Source organism: Balaenoptera borealis (genome assembly GCF_965194805.1).
Source record: "Balaenoptera borealis genome assembly, chromosome: 8".
Taxonomy (NCBI): Eukaryota; Metazoa; Chordata; class Mammalia; order Artiodactyla; family Balaenopteridae; genus Balaenoptera; species Balaenoptera borealis.
Genome location: NC_138865.1, coordinates 118,839,929 through 118,853,472, shown reverse-complemented (window position 1 = coordinate 118,853,472; position 13,544 = coordinate 118,839,929). Strand labels below are relative to the sequence as shown.

General features: G+C 53.9%; 1 protein-coding gene across 7 annotated transcripts in view; it reads left to right on the top strand.

Moving 5' to 3' along the window:
• The window catches only part of AK8 (adenylate kinase 8), a 131,812-nt gene that overhangs the window by 61,586 nt on the left and 56,682 nt on the right, over positions 1–13,544 (top strand). The window contains exon 11 of one of the 7 annotated variants that reach the window (XM_082400803.1): positions 1,620–1,943. The exons of the other annotated variants lie outside the window; for them this stretch is intronic. Coding sequence (XP_082256929.1) covers positions 1,620–1,858 — 239 coding nt within the window. The 3' untranslated portion in view covers positions 1,859–1,943. Of the gene's footprint in view, positions 1–1,619; positions 1,944–13,544 lie in introns of those variants that run through there. 7 annotated transcript variants of the gene reach the window in all.

Below are 13,544 nucleotides of genomic sequence, written 5' to 3'. Positions count from 1 at the left end.
CACTTCCTACAGAACTAAAGACCCAACAACCACCAATATCATATCTTCCTAACAGAAGCAATAAATTCTGTCATTTCACGAATCCTGATCTCACAGGGATAACAAAGAATGCATTTACATTCATCACCACTAACAGGGGCTCATTAGTGGGCTGTGGAGACGCTGCCGAGAGAACCAAAGCGCTCGGCTGGCAGGACGAGCTCGGGAACCACCCGGGTCTGGCCGCCCGCATCACCACCAGCGGAAACAGGACCAAAATTTAAATGATTCTCCAACTGAAGTCGGGTTTGAAAACGAGGTCAGACTGAACCCGGAAGCTCTGCGTGGCCACCTCGCATGACGGCGGTTGGCAGCTTCTGGAAGCCAGCACTGCTGGCGTCTGGCACCGGGGTCTCAGGTGCAGGTGCAGATCTGGGGGTGGAAATCAACCACATCACACCTGAGTTCTGAACCCAGTAGGAGACAGACCCAGGGTCTGCTGGGAGCATCGGATGGAGAACGTGGCAGGGATCTGAGGGCACGGTTGGGCTTCCTAACATGACCCCCGCCCCCCAAGTCCAGGCCTTGGGACAAGCCAGTTGGGATGCAGAGGTGACACCTTACAATAAATGGCCGCACCCCGAAGGTGAGGACGGGGAGACCAGCCCAGGCCCTCCCCAGGAAGAGCCCGGAGTAGGGGCTTAAATGGGAAGGGAATCCCTCCACACCAGGGGTGAGGGCCCGCCAGCTGGAGGGTGGGAGCTGGAGGGACAAGGCCCGTCGGATGAGTGATTCTCCTTTCCGGGCAAGAGTGAGGCGGGGTGGACGCAATACACCCTCCCAGCGCTGCCCTGGACCAGGAGGTTCCTCCCGAATCCTCATGAGCAGCGAGGCACGGCCCTGAACGCTTTCAGCCCGTTGACAGAATTCCTGGGAGAAGGAGACACGGCTGCCCCTCTGCCTCGTGGGACCATCGAGGCGACGCAGATTTCCCTTCTCACAACCCTGGGCGTGTTTCGGACGTCTCTGCTGGGGGTCAGCAGCATTCCTGGGAAGCCCCTGCCAGTGCTCTGCGCGTGAAATCCAGAAGGTTCCAGAAATCCTACACGGTTCAGGGAGCTCAGCTAAAGGGGCAGAGAGTCCCGTAAGGACATAGAGGCCTCATCCCCGGGGGCGGAGCCCCAGCACCTCGGAGCTGGCGGGTGTCACTGCCGGAACATCCTGCCCTGCGGCCAACCTAGTGTAGAAACCGCCCCCCTCACCACCTCCCCCCCCCGCCCCGTGAAGGCAGGCAGTGCCTTTCCGGGGGCTGGACCGCCTCCACTGGGGACTCTGCCCCGTGCTCCTGGCCGCTGGCTGACTCGGCCTCACCCGCTGCCCGTCTGTCTCTCTGCGGGATCCCTGCCCTCTCCCCACGTGCCTCGGAGCCGCAGGCCCCAGCGACGGGCAGTGTGGTTACCACAGTGCACCCCGGCCACCCTCACAGCCCCAGCTGCCACCAGCAGCTCGGAGAAGAGATCCAGATGCCACCTTCCCCCCAGGGAGCCCCTTCGTCTTATTTCCCCGCTGCGGGGCCTCGTGATGTGATGTCCCAGCCGTGACCTCTGCAGGCTCAGTTACGTTCTCTTTTGTCCTCACAGGTGCTGCCAACACCTCCTCCTTTCAAATCAGCAGCAAAATTAATAACTGTTGCTTTCCCATCTTTCCACATGTACTGGGCAAAGGACCCCAGGGCCCCGTCTTAGCTCGTCCGAAATCTCTTGATCCTGGGCTTTTGGCGGCCACTCTGGATGCTGTGGGGAGATGCTTATTCCGTGCTCCGGATGTTGAGATGCATAGGTCTGACCTCCCAAACTCGTTCCGACTTGAGCTGCGCTGAGCAAATCTATTCCCTGGGCTCCGTGCGGCGCTCCCAGCGCAGCCCCTCGCTGGCAGCCACGGAGCGGGGCCCGCACACGACACACGGGGCCCGCACACGACACACGGGGCCCGCACACGACACACGGGGCCCGCACACGACACACGGGGCCCGCACACGACACACGGGGCCAGGCCGCACACGACACACGGGGCCCGCACACGACACACGGGGCCCGCACACGACACACGGGGCCCGCACACGACACACGGGGCCAGGCCGCACACGACACACGGGGCCAGGCCGCACACGACACACGGGGCCCGCACACGACACACGGGGCCCGCACACGACACACGGGGCCAGGCCGCACCTCATGCAGGCTTGACGGCCCGGGAGCTCCCGTCGCTTTTACGTGGCTGCAGAACACGTAAAAACTCTTCCGGGCTTTTGGAAAAAGAACTTCTCAGCTGCTCGTATGCCATTTAAAGTCCCACGGTCGGTGCTGGTGAGCGCTATGGCCAGTGTGCACTAGGGCCATGCGTGCAGTTGTTCTTGTTTTCTCCCCCAAATCAGGCAAAGGAGCAGCTAGAGCTCAATTCTCTGCTTCAATCACCGATGAGTCACAGTGGCCACCACCCCCAAATGATGTGCCCTGAGCCTTCTCTGGGCTTCATTCCTACCAAAGGGCCTTCTGGAAGGTGAGCTTCCTTAACCCTCAGGATGCGGAGCTTCCCGAGGAAGGCAGCCCCCTGTCTTTGCCCATTGGATTGTCTCATTTCCCAAGTTTCACTTAGTACAAAACCAGCCCTTCTCATGGACCTCAACTCACCCCATCAGAAAGAAGCCTGCATTGCTTTACTTTTAGTCCTTCTCCTGGGAATTTCGGCCATAACTTACGGTCCCATGGCTGTTGGCAGTAGGTATAACCTCATTCCAGATTGCTGGGTCTCATTAGTGGTACACCACCGTCTCTTTGGTTCAGAAGGGTTGCCTCCTACCCGGGCTCTGGCCAGTGTTTTCATTCTCGAATGTTGCTTGCACTTTCTCTGGAGCCCGGTGACCCAGGGGAGATATTAAAACAGCCAAAGGCATATTTTGTCTTCGTTGGTTTAAGTCTTTGCTCTGAGTGTGTGGGATGCTTGTCTAGATCCGTCCCCACTGCGCTCCGAACATGCTGGGATTGTCAGGTTGGGGGACCGCCGGCGAGGGTGTGTCCCCGGGGTGGGGTTTTCAGGTTAGACCCTAGCTTTTCCCACCTCCCGTCTCTCCAGGAGCGGAAGGCGGAACTGTGCACCCCAGCACCTGCCAACCTGGCTCACTGGCCAAGTTACAGGGAGCTCCTAAGTCACTTCACCTCTGTAACCAGCCCCTGCCAGGACTCCAACAGCAAGAGTGATTCAATTAAAAAAGGCCCAAGTTCCTTGGTGCACACACCACACATATACTGACTTTCAGCTGAGAAAACAGCTATTTAATTGGCGTAATAACTTTCCCCTGAAAGCGCAAGTCCTGGTGTGTAGAAAAGGTAACGCGGAAGACAGATCATTACCAAGTGTTACCTGTGCCCCCTCCCATATACCCCGTGCCTCTGAAATATTTCTATCTGGAGAAGGTCCCTCATGGCCTAATAGAACCTGAGAAGAGGTGGGAGATTTGAGGGAGATTCCAGACTCTAATTTGCACCCTTTCTGGTAATGAGACCTCACCACAGCCAACGCAGCCATCGGAGCACAAACAAGCCAAACCAGCCCCAAATTGGCATGATTATGAGCGTTTTCGAGAGCCTTCCACGAGTCCGTATCCCAGGAGGCGTGGATCAGAGCTCAGCCGAAGTGCTGCCTTTTTTTTTTTTAGGGGAAATTAATATTCTCATCACTAAATGCACACCAAAGATTCGACAATACACCAGCTTTTCTCCTTTGTTAAAACCTTGCAAAGAGTTGCTGAGTTGAAAGACAAAGTAAATCTTCCCATCCGAGGAGGTAAGCGGAATGCTATTTCTTGTTTTTTAACGGTGCGGCCTCGGTGAGCTGCAAGCTGTCTTACTGCAGAGGGGAGACCCCGAGGGACCCCGGCCCGTTTCCAGCAAGTCTTTGCATGTGGTGTGTTTGTACCAGCTGAAGACAGCGCATGACTCTCTAAATAATTTACCAGTTGATTAATAGACTCACAGGGGTATAATTAGAAGAGGGAGAGACAGTGGGTACAGTAACCGGTACAGTGCTTGGGGGAACAGGAGCCTTTATTTTTTTAAAGAAACTTTCTAGGGTGCTGGGCGTTTGAAGATAACTTGGGAAGAGCTCAGTGCCTCTTCTCTTTTGAAGTGGAAATAGGACAGTTTGAATCCATCGAGTTTAATTTTTCACAAGCTTTAGGGGCCCCGCAGTGCAACTCCCTTTTTATTATTGAAAAAACTCTACATTTTTCTTTCATTTTTCTGCACACACGCGCGCACGCACGTGCACTCCAAGCAGTGAGTAATAAACACATTAATTTACTCTTTTACCCGGCGTGTATTTTACACGCTGCACCTCCCCCAGATGTGTCCCCACACGTCCCCTTGGTGCCCCCATCCAGAACCCCACTGTTGGGCTGCCTATCTGTTGACGAATGGACACCCCTGTAATTTATGCATTTTGAAGGCACCCTCACCTCGCGGTCTGACAATGCTTTTGAAGTAGCTCCTTTTTTCCAGTCAAACTTTTGACTTTTCCGCTGGGACTACTACAAAGGTTTCCTTCTGGAAACTAGGTAGGAGTCTTCCTGCTGAGACGGCCCAGCAGAAGCAGTGGGTCTCAAAGTCGGGGTGCGTTGTGAGGGCCAGAGGCCTGTAATGAGGACAGCGGTAGAAGGCTTTATCAACAGGTTTGTGCCCCTAGAGGGTCCAGCTCTTAGTTTGTAAAAACTAGACTTTGACTGCAAAAGCATCATTATTAAAATGATGCTTTGCTGGGGCATCAGCCAAAGGTCTGTGGCCAAAAGGTCGCAAAGCTGTTTGTTCAATGGCCAGAGCAGCGGGGAAACTGAGGCAGCGAGGGGCTCTCAGTTCACTCGTGCATCTGGTCAATGAAACGTCTCTCTCCCCCAAGAGACAGGGGCCTGTCTACTGTTGCCGTGTCACCAAAGAGGGGCAGCTCAGCTGTTCTTGTTGGGCTGAATGTTCGTCGGGGGCTTGCTGTGTGTCAGGCGTGCAGATCACAAAACAGAAGGGGAGCCCAGAGGTGCAGGGCGTCCTTCTCACTCCGACCAAAGCTTCTGGAAGTACTTCCCCTCCACGGGCAGCCCTGGTGGTTTCCAACCCACTCAGCTGTGAAATCGTCTTCGACAGGCCAGGCCCCGAGGCCCAGCCTTCTCCTCCAGCTAGGAGGTCTCCCTGCGCAGCCGTCTGGCCAGCCCCTCACGACCCCCTCCAGGCAGGTGCAGCTCGAAGCCCCTTCCCCTCTCAGAACGCCCCAGAGGGGGAGCTGACGTCGGCTTTCTCCTCGGGCTGTGAGGGAGGCCTGAGGGGTGGAGGGGAGGCTGCCCTCGGTGACCTTCTGCGGCCCCTACACCTCGGACGGTCACCACGTCCCTGGAGACCTGCCGGGGTTTGTCAGCTAGAAGGCAGCGCTGCAGCTTCCCCATGGGGAACGTGGCACAGCTCTGATCGCCGGGGAGGGGAGTGCGGGGCCCATGCCCTCCAGCTTTGCCCTGAGCAAGAAGGGGGCTTGGGGTAGAGCAAAGGGTTGGGGGGGGGGTGCGATGGGGCAGAGAGACGCAGGAGGCGAGAGGTGAGGGAGAGTACAGAGCGTAAAGGGAAGTGCCCGTGCCCTTCCCTCTCGCCCATCCTCCCTGGGGCCTGCTCTGGGACCCCGGGGAGGGGGCGGGGAGAGACACCTCCCTCTTCCTCACCTCTCACCTCAGACCTCCATCTACCCCATCTGTGACCTTGGCTGCTAGAACTCTGATCTCACCACCCTCTCTCCACTCGGTCACGGTTGGGTTACCGGGCGGTAAGAAGGACCTCGTCCGGGACCCCTCCCAGCACCTCCCGCTGCATGCTTCTGCGTATGGTCTGTCTGCTCCCCCGTCCCCACAGCCAGCGTGGCTCATACTAGGAGCTCAGCTATGTTCGCGGGTGAACGAACGATTTCACAGCTGAGCGCCCAGCACGTGCCCTGGGACAATGTGGGGCAGCAGGAGCAGGCAGGCACGCCCCGTGGCGTCGGGGGCCCAGAAGCTCCCCTCTGCTGCCTGCATTTCTGTGTAGGTGAGACCCCGTTTGTCTCAAAGGAACAAAGGGAAAACAGGCGATAGAAGGCAGCAGGCAGCCTGACGGGTTTCTAGACAGGTGGCCAGCGATGGTCACTCCTTGACAGTCAAGGGAGCGGCTGCAGGTTTGGGCTGTGTAATCACCACTTGATTCCAGTTCAGTTTCTGCCACTGCCCAGCTGCGTGACCTTGGGCAAGTCACCCGACCGCTCAGAACTACGGTTTCCTCATCTACAAGGGTGAGCTTTTCACAGTATCAAAGTCATGGCTTGTTAGGTATCTAAATGAAAATGTGTCTGTAAAATGTTTAGCACTGTGCATGGCACACGATAGGCCACTTATTGGATACTTACTACTATTATTATTAATAGTTACAGTATTGTCATTGTCGTAATTGTAGGAGAAGTCATGGTAGTAGTAGCAAGATTGTTCAGTAGACAGATGTTTCACATGTGGATTTTTTTGGTATCGTATTCTCTTCCTGTGACTAACGTCAGCTTCGGGTGCCTGGTCCCTATGGTCACCAGGAGCTGGCAGGAGCCCAGTCTGCTCCACGTCCGGGGCTCAGTTATCTATTGCAGCCACCCTGCAACGTGACAGCATAAAAGGACATCTGTTTCATTATGCTCCTGATTTCGTGCACTAGGATTTCAGGCAGGGTGTGGCAGGGACGACTCCACCCCACACTGCCTTGGGCCTTACTTGGCATGGCTAGAACAGCTAGAGGCAACTGGGCTGGCTCCTCTGGGGCTCTACATGGGGTTCTCGGTTCTGGTGTCAACCTGGTTCCTTGGTTCTTCTCCGTATTGCATCTGCTGGGGCAGGATTCTTCATCCCCATGCCTGGGGGCTGGAGTGAGATGCTTGGACCATCTGGGGCTGGTCAGACTTCTCTCTGTGCAGCCTCTCCACGTGGCTAGCTTGGGCTTCCTCCCAGCATGGGGGCCTTGGGTTGGTCAGCCCCCCTTATGTGGTCCTAGCTTCCCCCAGAACAAGCATCCCAAGGAGGCCCAAGGCGGCAGTGGTGGATGGGGTGGAGGATGGGGTAAGCTATGTCTTCTGCTGAGCCAGCCTCAGAAGTCCCAGAATGAACTTCCATCAAGCTAGTCAATAAGACCAGATTCAAGGTGGTGGGGGGGGGGGGAGGGGGGCTAGAGTCCCCTCTCAGCGGTAGGAGTGGCCACCTCTAATCTGCCACCCTAGGGAAGGCTTGCATTGAACGTTCTGGTTTGATTCAGGATTGGCTGCATCCTGTGACTGGGTGAGGCTGAACCCAGATGGCCTCATGGGTCCTCAGAACTGGGGGTGGCCTGATGTCAGACGTGCCACGTAGGGGCTTGCAGGGAGCTCAGAGAACTGAGAGTTCATTTCTCTTTTAAAGAGGAAGAAACCCCAGCTGGGAGGTAAAGTCACTCACCCAAGAGCACGCTGCAAACGAAATGCAGAATGGAGGGCAGAATTCATGCTGTTTCTTCCCCTGAAAGGCAGGCAGAGAGCAGAGGTGGGGCAGGTGACCCCAGAGCCTGATGGCCTGTGTTTAATTCTGGGCTTCATAACCTATTAGTGTGTGACCTTGGGCAAGTTACTTCCTCTCTCTGTGCCTCAGTTTCCTAATCCATAAAATGGGGTTGTTATGAAGATTACATGAATCAATACTTGTATTAGAGAAAATACATGCTTAGAACAGAGCTGAGCTCATAGTAAGCACTATGGCACACATGCTTGTTAAGTAAATATGCCATCGCGTCTTTTTGACCCCAGAATATGGGGCTCATGGTTGTTCCCTGGTTTCCCAGTAGTTGCTGATTTTCTCCTCACAGATCATGTGGGCAACAGCTTTCTCGCTGCCCTTGAGATGTGGGCGGAAGTAACTGGTTCTGAGCCCCGACTTCATTAAAATGGAAGGAAAATTGTGCTCCTTAAACTCTTTGATCCGCAGTGTACCGTTAATGTTAATACTCTGCACTTTACAACAATCTGGTCCGCATCTGGACTGCTGGCCTCTTCTCATTTTCCACTGAAAGATGTAAAACTGCGTTTTAAGATTAACTAATTACCAAATCGTTATACACAGTGTGTCTAAGTGAGCATTTTTATTAAAAGTCTTATTAATTTGCTAAGTGAAGCCCCATTTATTTACAGAAGAATGGGTTTTTTTAAAATTTTATCTTATTTTTTATACAGCAGGTTCTTATTAGTTCTCTATTTTATACATATTAGTGTATACATGTCAATCCCAATCTCCCAGTTCATCCCCCCACCCCAGAAGAATGTTTTTAAATGGTCTTTTTTTTCTCATCTAAAACCTCATTAGCAAGAGAAGCCCAAGGGCCCACTGCTTGAGAGCCGCCTCTCAGCTGTGACTGGGTCAGCCGTGTTGGCACCTCAATCTTATCTTTGCTTTTGGCGCCAGTAGGCGTGGCAGAGAGGGGAGTGATAGAAAGCGGGTAGCACTCACGAGGGGTGGGCAGCACAGACCAGCCTCCTGGCTGGTGAGAGTCCCAGGCCTAACGTACTCTTCTGGACTTGAAAAAAAAAGCCAATATTAAAAAATTGTCGGCAACTATAAGGAGAAAACTTCCTGTTGAAACCCAGGAAGTTTCAACTTGTTGGGGGAAATAAAACTTTTATTTTATTTATTTATTTAAAAAATATATATCTGTTTGTTTATTTATTTGGCCGCACCGGGTCTTAGTTGCAGCATTTGGCATCTAGTTCCCCGACCAGGGATCGAACCTAGGCCCCCTGCATTGGGAGTGTGGAGTCTTAACCACTGGACCACCAGGGAAGTCCCAAAAACTTTAAAATTATTTTTAAAAAATTGTTATTTCCTGGCACCATTGTCTGCCAAGCAGATTTAAATGTTGCTGTTAAGTAATAGAGATATTAGGATACAGACTTTTGGAACCTAAAGAGGTCTTAAAAGACATCCGTTCCATCTTGTGCCTGGGAAACACTGGCTGGCCAAGGCAGGCACTTGGCCGGGGGAAGTGACATGAGTTTATGAAGGAGGCAAGCGCTCCCAGGGGCTTGGTCCCCCCGAAGAATTGTGGAGTACACCCAATTCGAACAAGCTGGTTTCTCCTGGTCATCTGCTGTACGGGTTTTAGAAATGTTCTGTTTATCATTTTAAGTGCTCACTTGGGGCGCAGGATCCATGGTTGACCAGCAGGTGGCAGTAAATAACAAACAAAGAGCGTCGCTAATGGAAAGCCTGGCCCGAGGTCCTGGCACTGTGGCGCTGCAGGTCCTTCTAAGACACTCCTGATTTCTGGTTACAGCAGAGAGGAGGGCTTGCAGGCCTCAGCTGCCAGGAATCAGTGTCATCCGAAGGGTAACGGTCTCCCAGAAATGGTGGAGTTTAGCTTTCATTGAATTACAGTGATAGTAAGTCGGGGCCCGGAAGAGCCCAGCCCATATCCTGGGTCAAGCCCCCAGCAGTGTGGGGAAGAGACAGATGTGTGGGGGGAATGGGAGCCCCATTTCTTTGGAGCATCGGTATGCATGAGATGGAAATGAAAAACAGAAACGAAAGCAACCCCTCTTTTCTCCTCCGCAGCTGGGTTCCTTTCCAAGACTCTCCCACTGGGTCTGATCAGGAGGGGGCGGGGTCCGGGAGCTGCGCTGGGATGTTGCGAAGCGGGAGGAGAAGAAAATGCTGAGTCTCCCACGACCCCCGACAGATGCCAAGTGTCCCCTTTACTTGATTTCAAATGGGGCCTTGAAGAGGGAAAGACGTTGCAGGGGCAGTTACAGGCTGCGTGTGTCTGTGTACGTGTGTGCATGTGTGTATGTGTGTGTGCATGCATGTGTGTGTGCGTGCGTGTGTCCACGTGTGTGTGTGTAGGGGAGGGGGTAAGCGCGTGCGCTGTATTGTGTGTAGAAGGGTGTGGGGCGTAGAGCGTGTGTGTTGCGCATGGGGGGGTAGCGTGTGTAGGGTGCAGGTAGGCGTGTAGCAGGTGTGTAACGTGCGTGTCCTGCAGGGGTGTGTAGGGGTGTTATAGGCGAGTGCCTGGGTGTGTGTAGTGTGTCGGTGGGTTTCTGAGTGTGTGTGTCGGGAGTGTGTAGGGTGTGTGGTGAGGTCCTCAGCTTTTTCTGATCTGCCCGGGGGTGGTGGGAGGGTTACATGGCTTGTCCTGGGTGCGTCAATCAACCTTGGGTCTTTTTACCTTGAAGCCCCGGCTGAGGGAGCTCTTTCCTTTTCTCCACTTTCCATCCTAGCCGTTCAGGGCCAGCGCCAGCAACCTCGGTGCCCCTCGGGCCCCTCCCCCAGCAGTTGAGTCCCGGGTCAGGGACGCTCACGGGGATGCAGAGGTTTGGACCACAGGTGGCAGGAAGGGGTCGGGGCAAGGGCTCCGAGAGAGTCCCTTCTGCCCTCAGCTCTGGCTTCCACTGGACAGATCATGAGCTGGCCTAGGTATTCTCTCGGGGCCCTCCCTAACGAATGCCACTGGCATTCTGAGCTGGACTTGACTGAGGATGTCAGACCTGCAGCCTGGGAAGAAGAGTCCTGTCCAGTCACCTCATGGTGGCCTGACTCACGGGGGTACTTTCTTCTGTCTGAGCCGTAGGATTGATATGCAGGAGGGGGCTTGACCTGGGGCCCAGGCCTTTGAACAGGAATGCCTCCCCTTCAAGACCAAGGGTGGGCCAGGTGTCCTGGGTGGGGTTGGTGGGGGACCTGGGAGCCTCTCGCCCGTGACCGAGGCTCCCCGCCCACCCCTCGAGCACAGCCGGCCGGCAGGGACTACGTGGATTGAGATTTTAATAACCTCGAGGTCAATGTGAGGACTGCCATCTTTTATGGAAGATTTTCAGAAAAAAAAAACCCACCCGAAACCATGTGGTGTGGCCTTTATGAAATAATGGGATATTCATATCTTGCACTTTGCTAAATTTAGGGTTGACAGGACATTCCGGAGAGGTAGCCCTTGGCAGTAGCTTATACGCAGGGTAAGATGTTAACTGTCAAGCCCAGAAATCAAGCCTGAGGCACCTGACTCAGTGGAGAAAGACTTGAGAGCGCACTGAAAATCTCTCTCCGAGAGGAGGATGAAGGCCGATGGACAGCGTTATCAAGGAGACTTTCAACTTCCAGCAGAACACAGCGGCCGAGATCTGCTCTGAAAAGGCTGCATTTTTGCTCAACCGGCTGGTCAGACCATGTGGGGTTGGAAAAGTGAGTCGATGGCCTACAGGGGGAAAAAAGGCGGCAGCCAAACAAAGGCACAGGGCAGCAAACCTGATACAGGAGATGCAGGGGTAGGGCCAGGAAATGCACTGAAGGCAGGGTCTTCCCGCCTCACCCTTCACCCGTGGGCCTGCACGCCGTGTCTGTGTCCGGGAGGGCCCCGGAGGCAGTATCCAGAGGGGTCTGTCATTTGTTTTTGCCGCCAGCAGTGTCTCCCAGCCTCCAATGGGGGAGCCCAGCCCGTCCCTGCGAGGGGACCCCTGGTGTTGCCCAGAGCCGTCCGTGCTGGGGGCGGAGGGACCAGCGAGCCTCCGTGGCCCCCAGCCTCTGTCTCCCTGGCCCCAGGAGCCCCAGTTGCCAATGTTCAACCTTGATTGAGACACAGAGGGGGTAATGGCCCGGTGTGCGGGTCTGAGCAGCTTCCCCGGGATTGCCCAGCAAGGCAGATCCGTGCAGATGCCAGGCTCCTGGGCAGCGCTTCCAGGGTCCAGAGCGGAGTGACAGACGGGCTAGGGCTCCATCCAGCCCTCAGGTCCCCCCAAAGTGGAGCCGCTTCTGGTGCAAGGACAGCCCTCCAGGGAGATTTCATCCTTTGTCCTTTCGCAGCGGTCTCTCACAGTGGTCATTTCAACCTCCTTTAGGCCTTTAAGTCGTTTCCTTTAAACAAAAAACCCACTTTGTTAATGGAGGCCTTTAAATGTATGTAGAAAGCAGAGAGAATAGGATAAGGAACCTGAAGGGACCCATAACCAGTATAAGGGACCCACGTGAGCTCGTGGTCACCCTCGGTGTGTCTGGAATCCTCCAGGAAGACCCCCCCCCCCCCCCCGCCATCAGGAGTATTTTGAAACAAATCCCAGACGTCAACACGTCTTCTCTTGACTGCTTCTTTAATCCATGGGTGGGCTGTGGCGTGGGTGAAGGGAGCCCTGAGAGAAGGGCTGTTTCCCATTGCCACAGGACTTGACTCAGAGCTCGGGAGAACAGTCCAGGTTTGGGGGAATTGGTACTATGCATTCATTCATTCATTCAACGTGTGTTGATTACGTACCTGCCACGTGCGGGACACAATACCAAATGCCCGGGTGTAGCAACGAGCCTGACTTGACAGGGGTCCCTGCTTTCTCCAGTGGGGGGTGAGGGTGGGAATGTAGGCATTAAACAAATACTGCACCAATAATGATTGATTCACAATTGTGGTACGGTCCTCTGAGGAGAAGTGCTAATTTGAGAGCCTGAAGAGAGGGGCTTGTTTTGGTTTTGGCTCGAAGCTGGAGTCCATGTGAGTATCCATCTTCTTCCCCAGTCCTCCGGAAATGTGACCTTGCCCTCCTCCGAATCGCTCAGCACTGCCACGCCTCCCATGTCCTTAGGCCTTTCCAGCCAGGATGTGTTGACTTGTGTTATTGTCTCTCTCAACTCCAGGACCCTGAGCCCCCGAGGGACCATCTGTCACTTGTGGGGCATCAGTGGGGCCCTCCTCTCTCCCCCGTGCGTGTGTAGTGTGTGTATATGTGCGTGTGTGTATATGTATGTCAATATACATTTAAATTAGACCGTATTATACAAACTGTTTACTTGCTTTTTTCCCATTTGATATTCTGTCCGAGGCCTCTTTCTGAGTCAACATAAATATAAATGATTTTTTAAAGTTTACCTAATATCACATTGCATAGATGTGCATCCTTTATTTAAGCTGTTGTCTACTGACGGACATTTAAAATCGTTTCCGATTGTCACTAATATAAACAGCACTGAAATGGACATCTTTATGTGCACATCTTTGGTCGTATGTGCTGTTGTATCTTAGGTGTAAATTCTTAGGAACGTGATTGCTGGGCCAAAAGGCATGTACATTTTAACTTTTGATGCCAGTTGGGAATTTCCCTCTAGAAATCTTTGCCAACTTAATAGGGGGGAAAAAAAACACCCCAAACCAAAAAGTCTCTTTGTGTTTCTATCTGGTCAGATTTCTTGACCTTAAGTCAGATTTCTTCCAGGCTGAGAAACTGGCTTGGGCAGGTCACTTAAGGCACAATCTTTTTGGGACTTGGTTTCTCAACTTTGAAATGAGGGGGGTGGTCAAAGGGATGACCTACCAGGTCTTTCCCTGTCTGAATCGCCAAGGCTCCGAGCTGCACGAGCAGCCCGCTGTTGCCCCTAGAAGCTCAGTGGCTCAGACGTCCCTCCTGGAGTGCAGCTTGGTTTCCAAACAGCACTGACTATTGAAGAAAACAAATTATTGGCCCAATGCCATTCTCAC